General features: G+C 31.6%; 1 protein-coding gene across 1 annotated transcript in view; it reads left to right on the plus strand.

Moving 5' to 3' along the window:
- The window catches only part of LOC143079904 (uncharacterized), an 86,720-nt gene that overhangs the window by 8,525 nt on the left and 62,905 nt on the right, over window positions 1-15,290 (plus strand). The window contains exons 2-4 of the mRNA XM_076255531.1: window positions 6,782-6,967; window positions 7,878-7,949; window positions 8,724-8,795. Of these exons, the coding sequence (XP_076111646.1) occupies window positions 6,795-6,967; window positions 7,878-7,949; window positions 8,724-8,795 (317 nt within the window). The 5' untranslated portion in view covers window positions 6,782-6,794. The remainder of the gene's footprint in view (window positions 1-6,781; window positions 6,968-7,877; window positions 7,950-8,723; window positions 8,796-15,290) is intronic.

Raw genomic sequence — 15,290 nt, forward strand, 5'->3', positions numbered from 1 at the left:
TCAATATAACATGTATGTGTAATTAACTTAGTAGCAGCCAATGACACTGTTAAAGCTTTACACATTTCATCCAGTTTAACGGTTTTAAGGGTTGCCAGTAAGGAATTTGATATAAGATTAACTCTTTTTCGAGTAGTTTATTTTATGATAATCATTTTTGGCAATCTTTTTAAGATATAGTTTTTATTTGTTTTAATATTTGTCTTTGTAATCTGAAGAATTACGCCCTTTTTAACTGATTTTAAAAGTTTGTTCTTCTGTTGTATTGTCACATGTTAGGGGGAGGGTTTGACACATGCAATCATGTTTAGCCTTGGTGCTGTTTTCTGTTCTTTGGTCGGGTTTTTGTCTCTTTTACACGTATTCCGTTTGCATTCTCTATTCTATGTTTAACCCCGATACATTATGTATGTACCTGACCAAGGCAAGGAGCATGTGATTCAGTGGTTATCATTTGTTACTGTATATCATATTTGTTTTTCGTTTTATTGTTTTGTATATGAATCAGGTTGTCAGTTTTCTCGTTTGAACTTAAAAAAATCGTCATTTTGGGGCCTTTTTCAGCTGATTAAGTGGTATGGACTTCGCTCATTGTTGAAGGCCTCTAAGTCATTGATCACTGGTGGAGAGTTGTTTAATTGGCAATCATACGACATCTTCCAATTTTTATGAAATCATAGTCACTTAATACCCCATCCCATCACATGCATCAGTTAATATTGTCAACGCTTTTGTCTATATAAATGTGTCACGAACTGTAAAATATTGAAGGTTCCATAATTTTTAAAGAGAAAGAAGTTGCGTTTATCTATACGCTGGACAGTCGGTTGGTATAAAACTATTTACGTGAGTTTATGCGATGTACAATACTTCATTAATAAGTAAACATTTAAGAAGGTAGGTTTACATGGTAGATTTAAGATATATAAGTAATTTACTTTCAGTTTGGGATCAGGGATTTTGAATAGGGTGGGGTACCATGGCAACTTTAGGAATTATATTTGAAAAACAAAAATTAATGTGCTGCGGCCCAGTCTCCTCATCCCCCCGCCAAACAAAAACTAATCCGCCTCCGACTTTATAATTTGAAGCTATGTAAAAATAATATAAAAATCATTAGTAAACCAATTATTTACAAGTTTATACGTGTTTGCAGATGATTCCTTCAGTTTCCAAAATTTTTGTATTTTATTTGAGCTAAGTAATCTCCAACAGAGTATTTGAATACAAATTTCATATAAAATGTATTATACTAATATATAAACAGTTCTTTGGTCTCTTTCAATAATTTAAACTTGTAATGAAGTTAGTATTAAATTTGTGAAAGAAATCTTTGATGTTTTTAAAATTAGATTTATCTTTTAACTTAGATCAATAATGCATGTAACAAAACCACATATCAAATGAAACGTTACAGTTTATAAGCAGTAGTTTACAATATAAATTATCATTTAAGCATTTATACATTTATTATGATATATTTAGATTCTATTTAGGAAAATCTATAGAGCAGAGATTTCTTTTTTTTTTAAATCCATTTAATATGTAAATTCAAATATTGTTTACTTCAAACGATAACGTAGATGCCAGCAAAAAAAAAGGGAAAAAAGATGCCAAGGTTAAGTGTTCATCTTTTTCATCCAAAATACTTCGAAATGACAATAACACATTATTCAATAGAAGCTTTCTTTGATAAATTTCATATTAACTTAATTACAACAAGTCAAAATTACATTTTCTGAATTTAATTCAATTCAATAGAATTCAAACAGTTGTTTAGCTGTTTGAATTGTATTGAATTGAATTTATTTGAAATTAATTTGTGTTCAAATACACTGTTCGAGATTACTAAGTGCCGATAAAATACAAATCATCTTTATTATAGATTAGCGCCTTCGATGATAAAAAGACGTCATAGAATTCAGTATCACATATATGCCGATATTAAAAAAAATCCCATTGATTGTTATTACAACAAATAGGTCATAAAATGTAACACCACAACAGTGTGTTTTAGTATGTGCTGGATAAGTATGCAATAGCCAATTTTAGACAATATACCCACAAAAACCTAGAAATCTTGTGGCATGTCAAATCTAGTCAATCACTAGTTAATGAATTTCAAGTCTTAAATGGGCATTTTGATCATCAATCACATCATCTAAAAAAGTTTAAATAATGAACTATTCAGTCTTGTTCGGCCTATTTATCTTTTATAACACGTATCTACAGTTTAGACAATTCCCTTGCAGTCAATCTAGTACTATTTAGGAACTTTGCATATAATTCAGTTTGATGTTTAAGTGCACACTCAGGTAAATAACATCTTCTAAACAGTCTGAACATAAAAAGAATAGATCTGAACTATCTGAACTATCTGAATTGTCTGAACAGTACTTGATTTACCACAGAAGATAAGTCTTAGAATAGACCGAATGGCAGAAAATTACTTTTATTGATTTTTTTATTTTTTTTAAATTTAGTCTTTGAACAAGTGTTCGGATCAACATGACTGTTTCAGATCAAAATTGGTTTACAAGTACAAGTAATGATTTTTTTTGAAATAGTATAAACCCTTTGTGTCAATCGTCCTTTTCTCCATTTCCAAGAATACGATTACATTAAATATTACCTACAATGTCTTGAAGGTTTGAATTTGATGAAAACTTTAAGCATTGTTAGATATTATCAGATTCAAAAAATGATACCATCATACTTTGATAATGCTAAACTATCACTGATTTCGTTGTGGGTAAATGTTGTACGTGTAATCCTCAAGTCGGCCCGAGAACACAGTTATTTCGTAGTGCATTTTTTGTTTTAGACAATAAATTCAAATTTAAAAAATCGTACCTGCTCTATCTCAAAAAGATTTTACATTGTAGTGTTCTACTATTGGGACAAATAATATCAAAATTATAGAAAAGTCTACCAGATCTAACTCAAAATATGGACAATTCTATGTTAAGGGGGTCTAAAATTCAGTTTGACAGCTTCAGACATACAAATTATGACCTTTTTTTAACTGGACCAAATCACTACTAAACATAACAATTCAGCACCCAAATTTTTTTAACGTGTAATTTTATCCCCTTACTTAATATTGCATGCATAAAATATCAAGAAATAAATTGGGTAAGTGTTTAAAAAAATTTGCAAGTTATACACTGTTTACACTAGGGACTATATTTGTAGACAACGAAAATCAAAAGACGATGACTGTGTCCTTCGACCAGTATGTATTGTAAAAACTTTTGATAACTATTAAACACAATTCTGAAGGTTCAAATTCACTCAACAGCTTTGATCATTCCTGTGATCACATTGTGCTCGGAAATAAAAACAGCATTCAAATCTAAGATGTGAAATGATTTCTTAAGGGATAAACTAAGATATATTCTAGGGCTTGTTAATATGTATGTGGTTCTATATTAAATCATTGTAAACCTTATGCAAAAGCAGGCGAAATACAAGCGCTAAAAACATTTTAAGACAACATATGTTAATTGTTGTCAAGCAATAATAATAACTATGCAAAATCCGAAAGTGAAAAGTATTTATATTCAACATAAAATACAAACTTAAACATTTAACATGTTAAAAAAACAATTTTCATAAGTATTATCTGTTAATTGATAATAGATTTATTCCAGACTTAAATTGTTAGCACACTTGGAAAACTCATATTGCTGGAATGCAGGCCATTTAAACGTTTAGTTTTTAGGGAGGTAAAATAAGTATTCGTTAATTTGGTTTATTATCAGGGTCGAATTTAACCTTTTAAGTGTACTGGCCAGCCGGACCAGTGGACTTAAAATGTACTGGTACGGCTCAAAATTTACTGGTCCGTACGTAAAAATGACAATCATTTGATAACCACTAAAAGATATGACAGATGTTTAGTTTTATTTTCCTCAGCTGCTTTTCTCTTTTTTTATTTCAGTAGATTTTTGTGCTGTTCTGTTTGTTTACGAGCAAGTACAAAATCTTACTTAAAATTTGAAGATCCCGTTACAAAAATCATTTCTCATCTAGGTCTGTCACTGCAAATTGTTCACATGTTTTATAATGCATTAAATTACGATCAACTTTACAATTTAACCATTCGAGATCTTTACCCCAGGATATTTTATATTTACGTTTCCATTTGTCAGTTTAAAAAATCTTCCTTTTGAATGTCGCTTATTTAATTAATTTATTTTGCCCGGCGTTTTAACTCCATCCAAAAATTTCCACATTTTGTGTTGATGTGTAGTGCGCTCACCTGGGATATTAATTAAATACTTTTAAAATAGTACCCCCAGTACCCTTGACATAATTTCTCATGTTTACTTTTTTGTAAACAAACCGCGATAGAGATGCAATCAGTGATTTAAACGAAAAATTTCTACTGGTCCGCCGGACCACCAGCTGACAAAAATCTACTGGACCACCGGACCAGCGCCAATTTCGATCCCTGTTTATTATGCAAAAATGAAGGTGTTATATTGAATCCTTTTTACATGTTTTAGTAGGGTGCCCAGTCAACGAATTTGATCGATTTAGGTTAACGGAATAACACACGACTGTATTTGATATCATTGGAAAGAGGAAAACAAGTCTCATCGAAATATTGATGTCGTCGTTGTCTACAGTGGTCAACATTTTCTTAGATTTAGGTCAATGGTCAGAGTTAAAATTTCAAAGAAAAGCAGTGTCACGATAGGCAGCTGGCCGCCCCTATATCCGTTTATAGAAAAATAAATTCAAATAATTCAAAGTTTTATAACTATAGTTTCTATATTTAGGACTAATTTGACGTTTGTGTTGTCAAGTATGGTTCGAGATTGATATTTTTACTTATAGGGTGAACATTTACAAATTTCATTCAGCTGTTAAATAACAGTGACCTTGACCTATTAAAATTTCCAAATTTAGAATTTTTACATGAGGTTCGATACAAGTGATCTCTAGAGAAGTTTTTTAAATACTAACATTTATAAGTTGCCCTCCCAAAATGTTATTTTCCTTCTTTTGATAGAAGGTGTCCGTAATGATTTTCTGAGTACTGTGGATTTATTATTATTCGTTGGATACCAATTTTCGTGGTTTTCGTTGGCACAGGTGAACCACGAATTCAAATGTTCAACGATTTGCACTTTTTCTATAGACTTTGTATGCAGAGATTTGCAAAACCACGAAATCAAATACCCACGAAAATTAATACCCACGAAAATAAATGAATCCACAGTAAATATCAAACTTTCTTTTCATCAGTGTGGAAGGACATCAAATTGTAATTTATTCATAAACTGATGTAATATTAACTCAGAATGGATCGAATTAGCAGGTATCTTTGCTTTATAGAAATGAGAACAAACTGCAAACGGTGAAAAGGTCGGGGGATGGGGTTGGGGTTCTGTTAAAGTTATGAAAACACAATGACAAATAAAAACAGGTTAATCATCTTACACACTTACATCAAGTGTAATGTATATGACTTATTGAAAACGTCATATCATACTTTATCAAAAAGAATTATTGATACTCTAACGATTGATATAAAATGATGTCAGTACAATTTCTTCCAAAAATGTGTATGCCTTTTCAGATTAAAGATAATGAAAGTATTACAACTAAGATTAGGAAGAATGACGGAATCGACATTATCTATATTATACAACTGTTATAAATAAAATTGCTTTACCGATCCGATATATCTGGTGTCTCAACTCACCAGAGAAACGTTTTCGCGGTCTGAGATATTTAGATACGACTAAAGTCATCTAATCTGTAATTTTACCATTTGTGTCCAATTTCCGATTTTGACATTTAGACTGAGTGCGATTTGTATAACATGGAATGCATGCATAACATTAGCACTTACCTTGCTTGCGCATACGTTTTCTCAACGTTGAGATTCCCTCAGTTTTCGTGTGTTACCTTGATATGTATCTTCTTAGACTAAAACGAGATATGAACATCTATAAACTATTGCACCTTAAAGGGGCACTAGCTGTCAAATTCATGGTCACCGATTTGACTCAAATTCTCATATTTGATTTATAACAATGTAAAACATCAATCCAAACTATCAAAAGTCTAAAATGAATAGAGCATGGGGTACAAAAGTCTAAAATAATACAGAGCATGGGGTAGATAATATATAGGTTCGTTTCGTGTGTATCTTAGTCCAGACGCCATCTAATTAACTATCGATTTGATCTCACATGACCATATAAGCGATGTAAACATTAATAAAGATATGAATAGATTAAACCAACACGGGCAATTGGATTTTTATAGGTCTGTTTGATTTTATTTTAGAGATTAAAAATAGATGTTTCTCATTGTTTTTAACCGTATAAGAATGATTTTGTGTGCATCGAATTATTAATCAAATGATTTACCGTAGTTTAACTTTCATTGTTGACATTCTTTTTCTTTAAAGAACCAGTACACGTACAATGCATGCGTTGTCAATCTCTAGAATACGGATTTAAAGAGGTCGACTCATTCACTTGCAAGTGAATTACTAATTATCAATGCTTCTTAGCGTAATTTGACAAAATTAAACCTTTTTGGCTGCAAAAAAGCGAATTGTTATTTCACTATTTCACTTTCATTATTGATTGAACAGAAAAAAATCAAACTTTAGATTTTTTATATATCTGGTAGCCAGTGCCCCTTTAATTTGAAAAATCGGCATTTGTAATTTTAGTGTTCATATCTACTAGAGTTGGGTCATCATTACAAAATTGAAATAATTTTTTCTTTAATTTATTGATTTTTTGCTTTTCAGTTATTAAATCAAAATGAAGAATGGAAGGAGTTTTCTCTTTGTTGTTCTTATGGTGTGTGCTAAACTAGTTAATACATCATGTCCTTGGACTTGTTCTTGTAGTAACTCAAAATCAGGGTTTAATGTAAACTGTTATTCCAATGCTTTTGAACATATTCCAGACTTACCAAATGATACGTACAGCCTGTAAGTATATACAGTTGATTCATTAAGAATTTTTTACGTCATATTCATATTAAAAATAAGCGTTCTAGTATGACGTGCTTCTTTCGCTTTGTAACCAACATCGTGATAAAATTCTCGATATAACGATACTTAGCGCAGACTCAGAGATGTGCATATTGTCGGCTGTTACTATTTACCTTCCACGTAAATCCATGTATCGAAACCTACGTTCAAACACTATGTCGGTTTCGTTGTGTTCAAATTTAAATTGAAAAAAAATATACCGTTATTCCTATTCTAATGCATAACAGAATTAATGCACAAGAGCTTGAAAATGTATAAAATCAAAATAAAATAAAATTCCGCGAAATTTCATGAATGATCTCGGCGCATTAACTTCATGTCATAACATGACGTCACACGAATTAACACTATCAATCTGAAAGTTTTCCATTACGTATACGCCCCAAGTTCGCATAATATTGCAATTAAATGGAGTTTTGAAGTAGGTGTTGTTTCATTTTTTGTTCTACTGCATGACTCGCACATTTGTGGATTTCAGCAAGCAAACATCGCGGCTCACTCCTTAGTTACGACATGTCAACTCTTGATTTGACAGTAAATATTAGCCAAAGAAAAAAATATGTTAGATTAAAAATCACAAGAATTTAAAACATTTTGTCTAGTTGTTATTTAAAAAATAATTCATGTAAGACTTACACTTATTTGAAATTTGTAGATTTTATCTTCGCTTCAGTTTTCAATTACCAAATGGGTCGTATTAGAATAAAGATAATTCATGGAAGCCCTAGATTTACACATGGCCTGGGCTTTGGCGTTAGTTAGTTAAACAAAAAACATGCAGATGTTTGTAATAGATAGATCTTATATTTGATACTGGTTATTTTCAATCGCTTTTTCTTTAATTAAGGAACTTGGCGTACAACAGCATACACAAGATTGATGTTCAGCTGTGCAAAAAGATGCCACTTTTACAATATATGTGAGTAAATACTTAAAATGTTGCTTTGAATTCGTTTTGAATGATTCTTCTAATATTACTTGACAGTGTACAATTCGTCGTTTAAAAAAAGTTTGTTGATATTGTTCTGAACGACAGGACAGATTTTGATAAAGACGAGAAAAAAAGGCCGAGATGACAAAAAAGCAAAAAGTCAATTCCAAATTTTAGATCCAAGAGGACCATATGTATTGTTAAAAATTGTTAAATGAATAAATATGAATCGACGAAAATAATCTCGACAACTTCAGAAAAAGATAAGCTACACTTTCAGAGATTAACAGTTTAGATTTAATTTAGTAGTTCTTGCTCTCGAGTGACACTGGTCATGCAGTTCGTGTCAAGAAAAAAGAAAAAAACCACGGAGATGTAGAAAAATGTGTAAATACATATACGAAGAAGGAGAAATGGTTTATCTTCAAAATTTACTTATGTGTTGAGGACTCATTGACATGATGGTCAACCACATCGTGAAGACTGAAGGGACAAATTTCCCCGAATTTTTTCACCAAAGGTACAAAAATAAAGCCGTTTTATCTAAGTGTCATTTACATAATAGCCTCACTGTAGGGACTGCAAAACCAACGTTAGCATTACTGTAAACTAAAGACAGAAAAATCAAAACATATGACATTGATAGACATAGGTATATTTACAGTAGATATTTCTGCGGAAAATTTTAAGATTGACTTTATGGTAAAATATTGATTTATGTTGTTGTTGAAATATCTTCTTTTTTTTTAACATTATCACCAGCTACATCAATAACAATTTGATAGAAGAAATTACGAATGATACCTTCACAGACTGTCACCAGTTAATCACACTGTAAGTATACCACGTAAACACGACTTTAAAAACAAATTGAGACAAACACATCTTTGTATTTTTTCAGTTATTATTATCTTTTTATTTTCCTGTTCAAGTCATTCTTTTGTTAAAGTCATTAACCATCTCATCTTCGCTAGCCAAGGGTTACAATCTACTCCCGTTCTCTTTACCCTTGGCAGATTAAGCCAACATTTGTGTTTACAATGTTGCGCCATCTATCGGCAGATTAAAGTCACGCCCATTCCGAATACATTATTCTTGACCAATGGTAGCACTTGAACTCTTCAATTTGGAGGTAAAAACACGGTAGCGTCTAGATTCTACACTCTTGGTAAAGCCGGAAATGAAAATATACGTCAATATTTATGCATTTGTGCATGAAACATACACAGGAACTTCTAAAAGTTGATTAAAACAGTCAAGTTGTTTAAGAAATAATTGATGCCAGCTATACTTTATTGTAGTTTTAACATGGGTAGGCATTATATTCGTGATTATTTTTGCCAGAGCGATAGTGAGGGCTAAAATAACACGAATATAATGCCTACCCATGTTAAAACTAAAATAAAGTATAGCTGGCATCAATTATTTCGATTCTGATTAGGACATTTACGGTAATTTCTATGTTCTCTGTGTATAAGGTGTACAGTATTTGTGTAGGCTCTTCCATCAACCTCCCTGTCGAATTTTATCCAACTAGTTTAAACCAGTTTAATTTCGCAAAGTTGTATTTCTAAAATTTAAAATAGAAACAGAAATGAACAAATTTATTAACTTAAACATGTTGAATAATATTTGTGTCACAATATAAAAGAAAAGTTATAATTCAACGTCTTTTTCTATGAGGTCAATTTTTGAAACGCACATTTTCAAGTCAGTTTTCAATGGCGGTGGACGCACAAGGAGAATCGGGTAGGTTCTTTATTTACTAAATTAATTGTAAATGTTCCGCCGGTTAGTGTAGCTTTGGTAAATATGTTCATATCTGATAGAGGATTCCTTGATAAAGCTGTGCTGACATTCGAGACTTGGCAGGAGGGGCCCTTTGGCAGAGATTCATTTATACTTGCGGTAGTCCATATAATTACGACGTCTGGCAAGAGGCAAGGCCTGCGGCGAAAAACAATCTATTTTTTTCGAGACAAGTCGAAAACAATGTTTTTTCTTTCAATTTTAGCATTACATATAGTGGCAGCTGAGGGGGAAACATCCAGAGACATATGGGTGCATCTGACGATTTCAAATGCTGTATTACATGATGATTAAAATTCATACTGAGTGACAATCTTGTTGCATTTGTAAAATGGATTGGAAACCTTGGCGGTAGGGTCAATCCATTTTATCATAAATATGAAACAATTTTGTCATTTCAGTACAAGTTATAATTAACCTATACTTTATTTTCTATTGTATCGTCAGATCATATGTTTATTTACATGCCTTTTAACAGGATAGATGAAACGTGTTTCAGAGGGAGGGGTTTTGAAGTTAGAACAGCCAACATGAACGTTCCTGTATCTAGGTCAAATATGTCAATTTCGAATTGTAACACATTGTTGTCATTGTAAAAGTATTAGTAACAAAATGTGTATCATATTTTAGTGTTTGAAAGTGTCCCAAGTTAATGAAATACATTAAATGTGTATACCAATTTGATAAAATTCCTTTTTCTGCCGTAGTCAATATACGCATGTGTAAACTAATTTTATTGGATAATAAAGTATGGTTTCTTTACAAAGCTAAAGAAGCACGTCATATTAGAACACTAAATAAAGTCGTATGTTTTAGGATGTAAAGACTTGTTGCACAATAAACACGTGGCAATTGTTTACAAACAGTTTCTACATTTACACGTGATCATGTTTTATGCGCTTTTTGATTGGATGCAGCGAGTTTCGACTGCAACCAATAAAAATCCGTACCTTGTGTCTCCGAAATTTTACCACAATCCGCCAAGGGTGAACAGAACGGGAGTGGATCGTAACCCTTGGCTAGCGAAGATGTAACCATCTCTGTGGAGAAAAAAGTAAAACAACAAAAATTCCAAACTCCAAAGAATATCCAAACGGAAAATCCCTAAACAAATGGCAATTTCAAAAACTCAAACACATTAAACAATGGAAAACAACTGTCATATATATATATCGTATATATATATATATGGTACAGGCATTTCCTTATGTAGAAAATGGTGGCTTAAATCTAGTTTTATATCTAGCTTAACATCTCACGTTTAAAAAAGTCGGATAAAATTCCATGATATTGAAAGAAAGTGTGAGCAAAGCAAACAGACATAATTGATAATCACTATAAAAACAAACAACTATGTCAACAAAAAAAATGAATAAAAATGGCATGTAGACACTCTATAGACTTAGCACATTAGCAAAATGATTGAGAAGAATTTAAAAAATGACCATAGTACAATTACACCAGGCGGAATGTATAAATACCGAGGCACGCCGAAAGGATGTTACAAAAAAGGACTAAACATTAAAGGTTACACATATACAAAGACAAATAAAAAGAACCCTATAACACGTAATAAAGATGATAAACACCGTCAGTACCTAGAATCTATACTTCGGGATCACCGATTATGTATTATTCGGGAATATTTATCAACAAAGTCTTGTTATCTTCGTTGAACGTTTTTAGAAAAAGGACGATACGTTTTTAGATATAACTCTAGTTTGTCAACTTCTGCTCAGACATTGGTGACGATGAAAAAGTCTGAGTAGCAGCTTCAAGCTCTTGAATACCAATTTATATCCACGAAATCACATGTGCTTGGGAAGTTGGTAAATTGCTGCGGTGAACCACACTGTTTCCAATAATAAATTTACCGAGTTCTGTAATGTCAATTTAAGATATAATGATATCCGGTCACCCAATTACCGACACTGAAGCGAGTGCTTCACTTTCATTTACTACAAATTGGTTGACTGATACAAGGGTCTGTATCTCAACTCACTAGCGACATATTTTCGCGGTCCTAGATCGTTTGATACAAGTATTGTCGTCGGATCTGTAATTTTACTGATTGTGTCTTACTTTCCGATTAAGATATTTTGACTGATTATGTATTCGCATATCGAGCGACTCTTACCATATTGCCGATCCTCAGTTTTCGATTGTTAACTGAGGCTTGTTTGTGTTAATTTGTGTCGTCTTAACTGAATTTTTAAATTTGAACATCAGTAAAATAATCGTGTTTCACCTTGGGCCATTTAGGTCATATAGCACTAGTAAGTTCTAGTATAATTCACTCCTTACTAAAATATGAAGAGTTTGAGGGTTCCTGATAGCTTAATCGAAAAAAAAGGCCTCGAACGCAAAATAATAATCAAATGTTTTTTTTTTTTCTTTCTGTTATAAATAAACTCATCATAGATACCAGGACTAAAATAAAGTTTGTATATACGCCAGACGCGCGTTTTGTCTACAAAAGACTCATCAGTGACGCTCGAATCCCAAATTTAAAAAAAAGTCAAATAAAGTACAAAGTTGAAGAGCATTGAGATCCAAAATTCCTAAAAAGTGTTGCCAAATACAGCTAAGGTAATCTATGCCTGAGGTATTATTGGTAACAACAGATTAAAAAGTATAGCAAAAATGGTATTTAGCAGTTTAATTAGATAACCTCATATTCCGTAGTTTATCAAGTCTTCTTCCAGACTATTACCATTAATTTATTGGAAGTTAAATAAGATAGGGACATTCCCTCAATGTAAATTCAAAAACCAAGGTCCAAAAAAAAACCCCGATAAAATGAGAGTCAGATGTTTCAAAATAGTATTGCACATACTGCATCACGTACGTACGCGAGAGCTCCTTAACCGGTACTTTATGTTTTGTTTTCATTTGTGATGTCAGTTATTAAACAAGTTACAAATCTTGTGATAAACAGACTTATTTGGTTTCAAATTAATCTCAATAGAAAACAGTTATCTTGTTAGAATAGATAAAAGCATGACCCATTTATCGCGTGATTCTGATTTCAAACCCAGTTTTTAAAACAACTACCATGCGTTTTATCTAATTAAAACGATCGCCTAGCTTCCAACATTCTTCAGAAATCATTGTAAAATATATATATATCAACCTTATAAGTTATCGAAATGAAGTTGAAGATTTTTTTAACAAAAACATATTTCTCTAATGAAAATATGACAGCGAATCACAACACATTTTGTTCCAATAACAATCGCATGGAGCAATGAGGGAACTTAAGAGAGTTTAGATCGTTCTTAGGAATTCAAAGTTACGCATAAATTTAATAAAAGCAATCAAGGATCTGGTACTTACAACTTACTTAATAAACTAGTAGAAAACAATCCTAAAATGTAACACAAAATCGTCCAAGAAAGATATTTTGATATTATAAAAATCATAATTATGCGCCTTCTCTTTGTTTGACACCAGTTGGTGTTTTCAATCATAATGTATAATGAATGTGTTACGATATTAATCCACACATTCGTTCCAATATTTTTTAACGTACTACCAAACATTATATGATTCTGAAGACCCTTTGTTGACACATTATTATGACTTTGATTCGATCAGTCGATGTATGTGTTAATTGATGAACTATGCAAATGATTAAATTTTATCAACAAAATTTAACAGGTTTTATTAGCTGCAATGCTTAAATAAAGAAAAAAAAAGGGATTGTCTATTCATCAAAAACTCAATAGGGAGCAAACCCATACATCGACCAAAGACAAACATTGCAGAACATTAAATATTGAACGCTTCAAAACCAATCAAAATCATAAAGGGAAGGGGGATATGAATAAATGCAATATTTATATTACGAAACAACGAAAAAATACTAGTATGATTTGAATCAACGTACATTTCTAAGATAACCATATCGATAGCATTGAATTAATTCATTTGCCTATGCTTTTTTAAATTTTTCTCTCCTCCTTATAATGCATCAAGTTTCATTTTTTCAGAAACCTCCGCTATAATGCCATTGAATATATACATCTTGAAGCTTTTCGTAACTTGACATCACTAAAAACTCTGTACACATATATATATTTTTTCAAAAAATAAAACGTCTCGAGATAAATGTGCTGGCCAAAACAAATGCAATTCGCAGTGTCAAATATGTTATACTACCTCCTACATGTATTGTGTTCATATCTTGTGGCATATCTTAAAGAAAGTGAGTTTAACCGTATCAGTCTTGTCAGACTAAGCTAGAGATTTTATCAACACAATTTTGCATGATATGGGCTGCAGTGCTTAAATAGTTTTGTAAATTAAGAAAAAGGGCAATGTCTTTACATGAAAAAAAATGAATAGAGAGCAAAACCATAGATCGATGAAAAACCACTTCTCAGAACACTAAATATTCATGCTTCAAACCTGATAAAAATCATAAAGGGATGAGGGATATGAACCAATGAAATATTAATAATACGAGACAACGAAATAAATACTAGTATGATTTGAATCAACGTACATTTCTCAGATAACCATATCGATAGCATTTAATTAATTCATTTGCCTATGCTTTTATAATTTTTCTCTCATCTTGGTAATGCATCGAGTTTCATTTTTTCAGAGACCTCCGCTATAATGCCATTGAATATATACATCCCGAAGCTTTTCATAACTTGACATCACTGGAAAGACTGTAAGATTGTATACGTTATTAAAAATATCTTTAGACAATTGGTTATGTAAATAAAAATGCAATTCGCAGTGTCAAATGTGTTATACTACCTTTCACGTGTATTGTGTTCATTTCTTGTGGCATACCTTATAGGAAAAAAAACACCTAAAATCAATGCAAAACAAACGTTGTTTACCTGAAATTTAATGCACTCGATATTGAATTTAAAGATCAAGCAGAGACCATTATAAACATTGAGTTACACAAAAAAGATGGCTGTCTTTTGTAAAGATCCTCATTTTGAAAAATATGGAAGTGCATTTTTACTGCAGTTATATAATGTAAATTTTGTTTGGTAACGTAAACCCTCAATTTGTAAAGTTTAGTAATATTTATCAATTATTGACTTTTGACGAGGTCAATACGTTATATTTGGACCTGTTCCGATTATATTGACTGAGGACGAAATCATATCAGCGGTTCAGTGTACTTTAACAGGTTCATATAAGTGTAAGTCCTTTATTTATATATTACTTATGTAAATATGAAAAAGAAAATGTGGTATGATTGCTAATAAGTCAACTCTTCACAATTGACCAAATGACAAAGAAATTAACAACTATAGGTCACCGAACGGCCTTCACCAGTGAGCAAAGCCCATACTGCATAGTTAGCTATAAAAAGCACTGTGTCAAAACAGTGATCAAATACAAAATATATATTGTGAAACAAGTAACCAAATAAACCAACGAGAAACATGAAACATCAAAGCATATGTACTTAATACATATATAAACACATATATTTATATATACTTAATGTTGTTGTGTTGAAGTCAAATCCAAAAATATATGCAGTTG

This window comes from Mytilus galloprovincialis, chromosome 6 (genome assembly GCF_965363235.1).
Source record: "Mytilus galloprovincialis chromosome 6, xbMytGall1.hap1.1, whole genome shotgun sequence".
Lineage (NCBI taxonomy): Eukaryota > Metazoa > Mollusca > Bivalvia > Mytilida > Mytilidae > Mytilus > Mytilus galloprovincialis.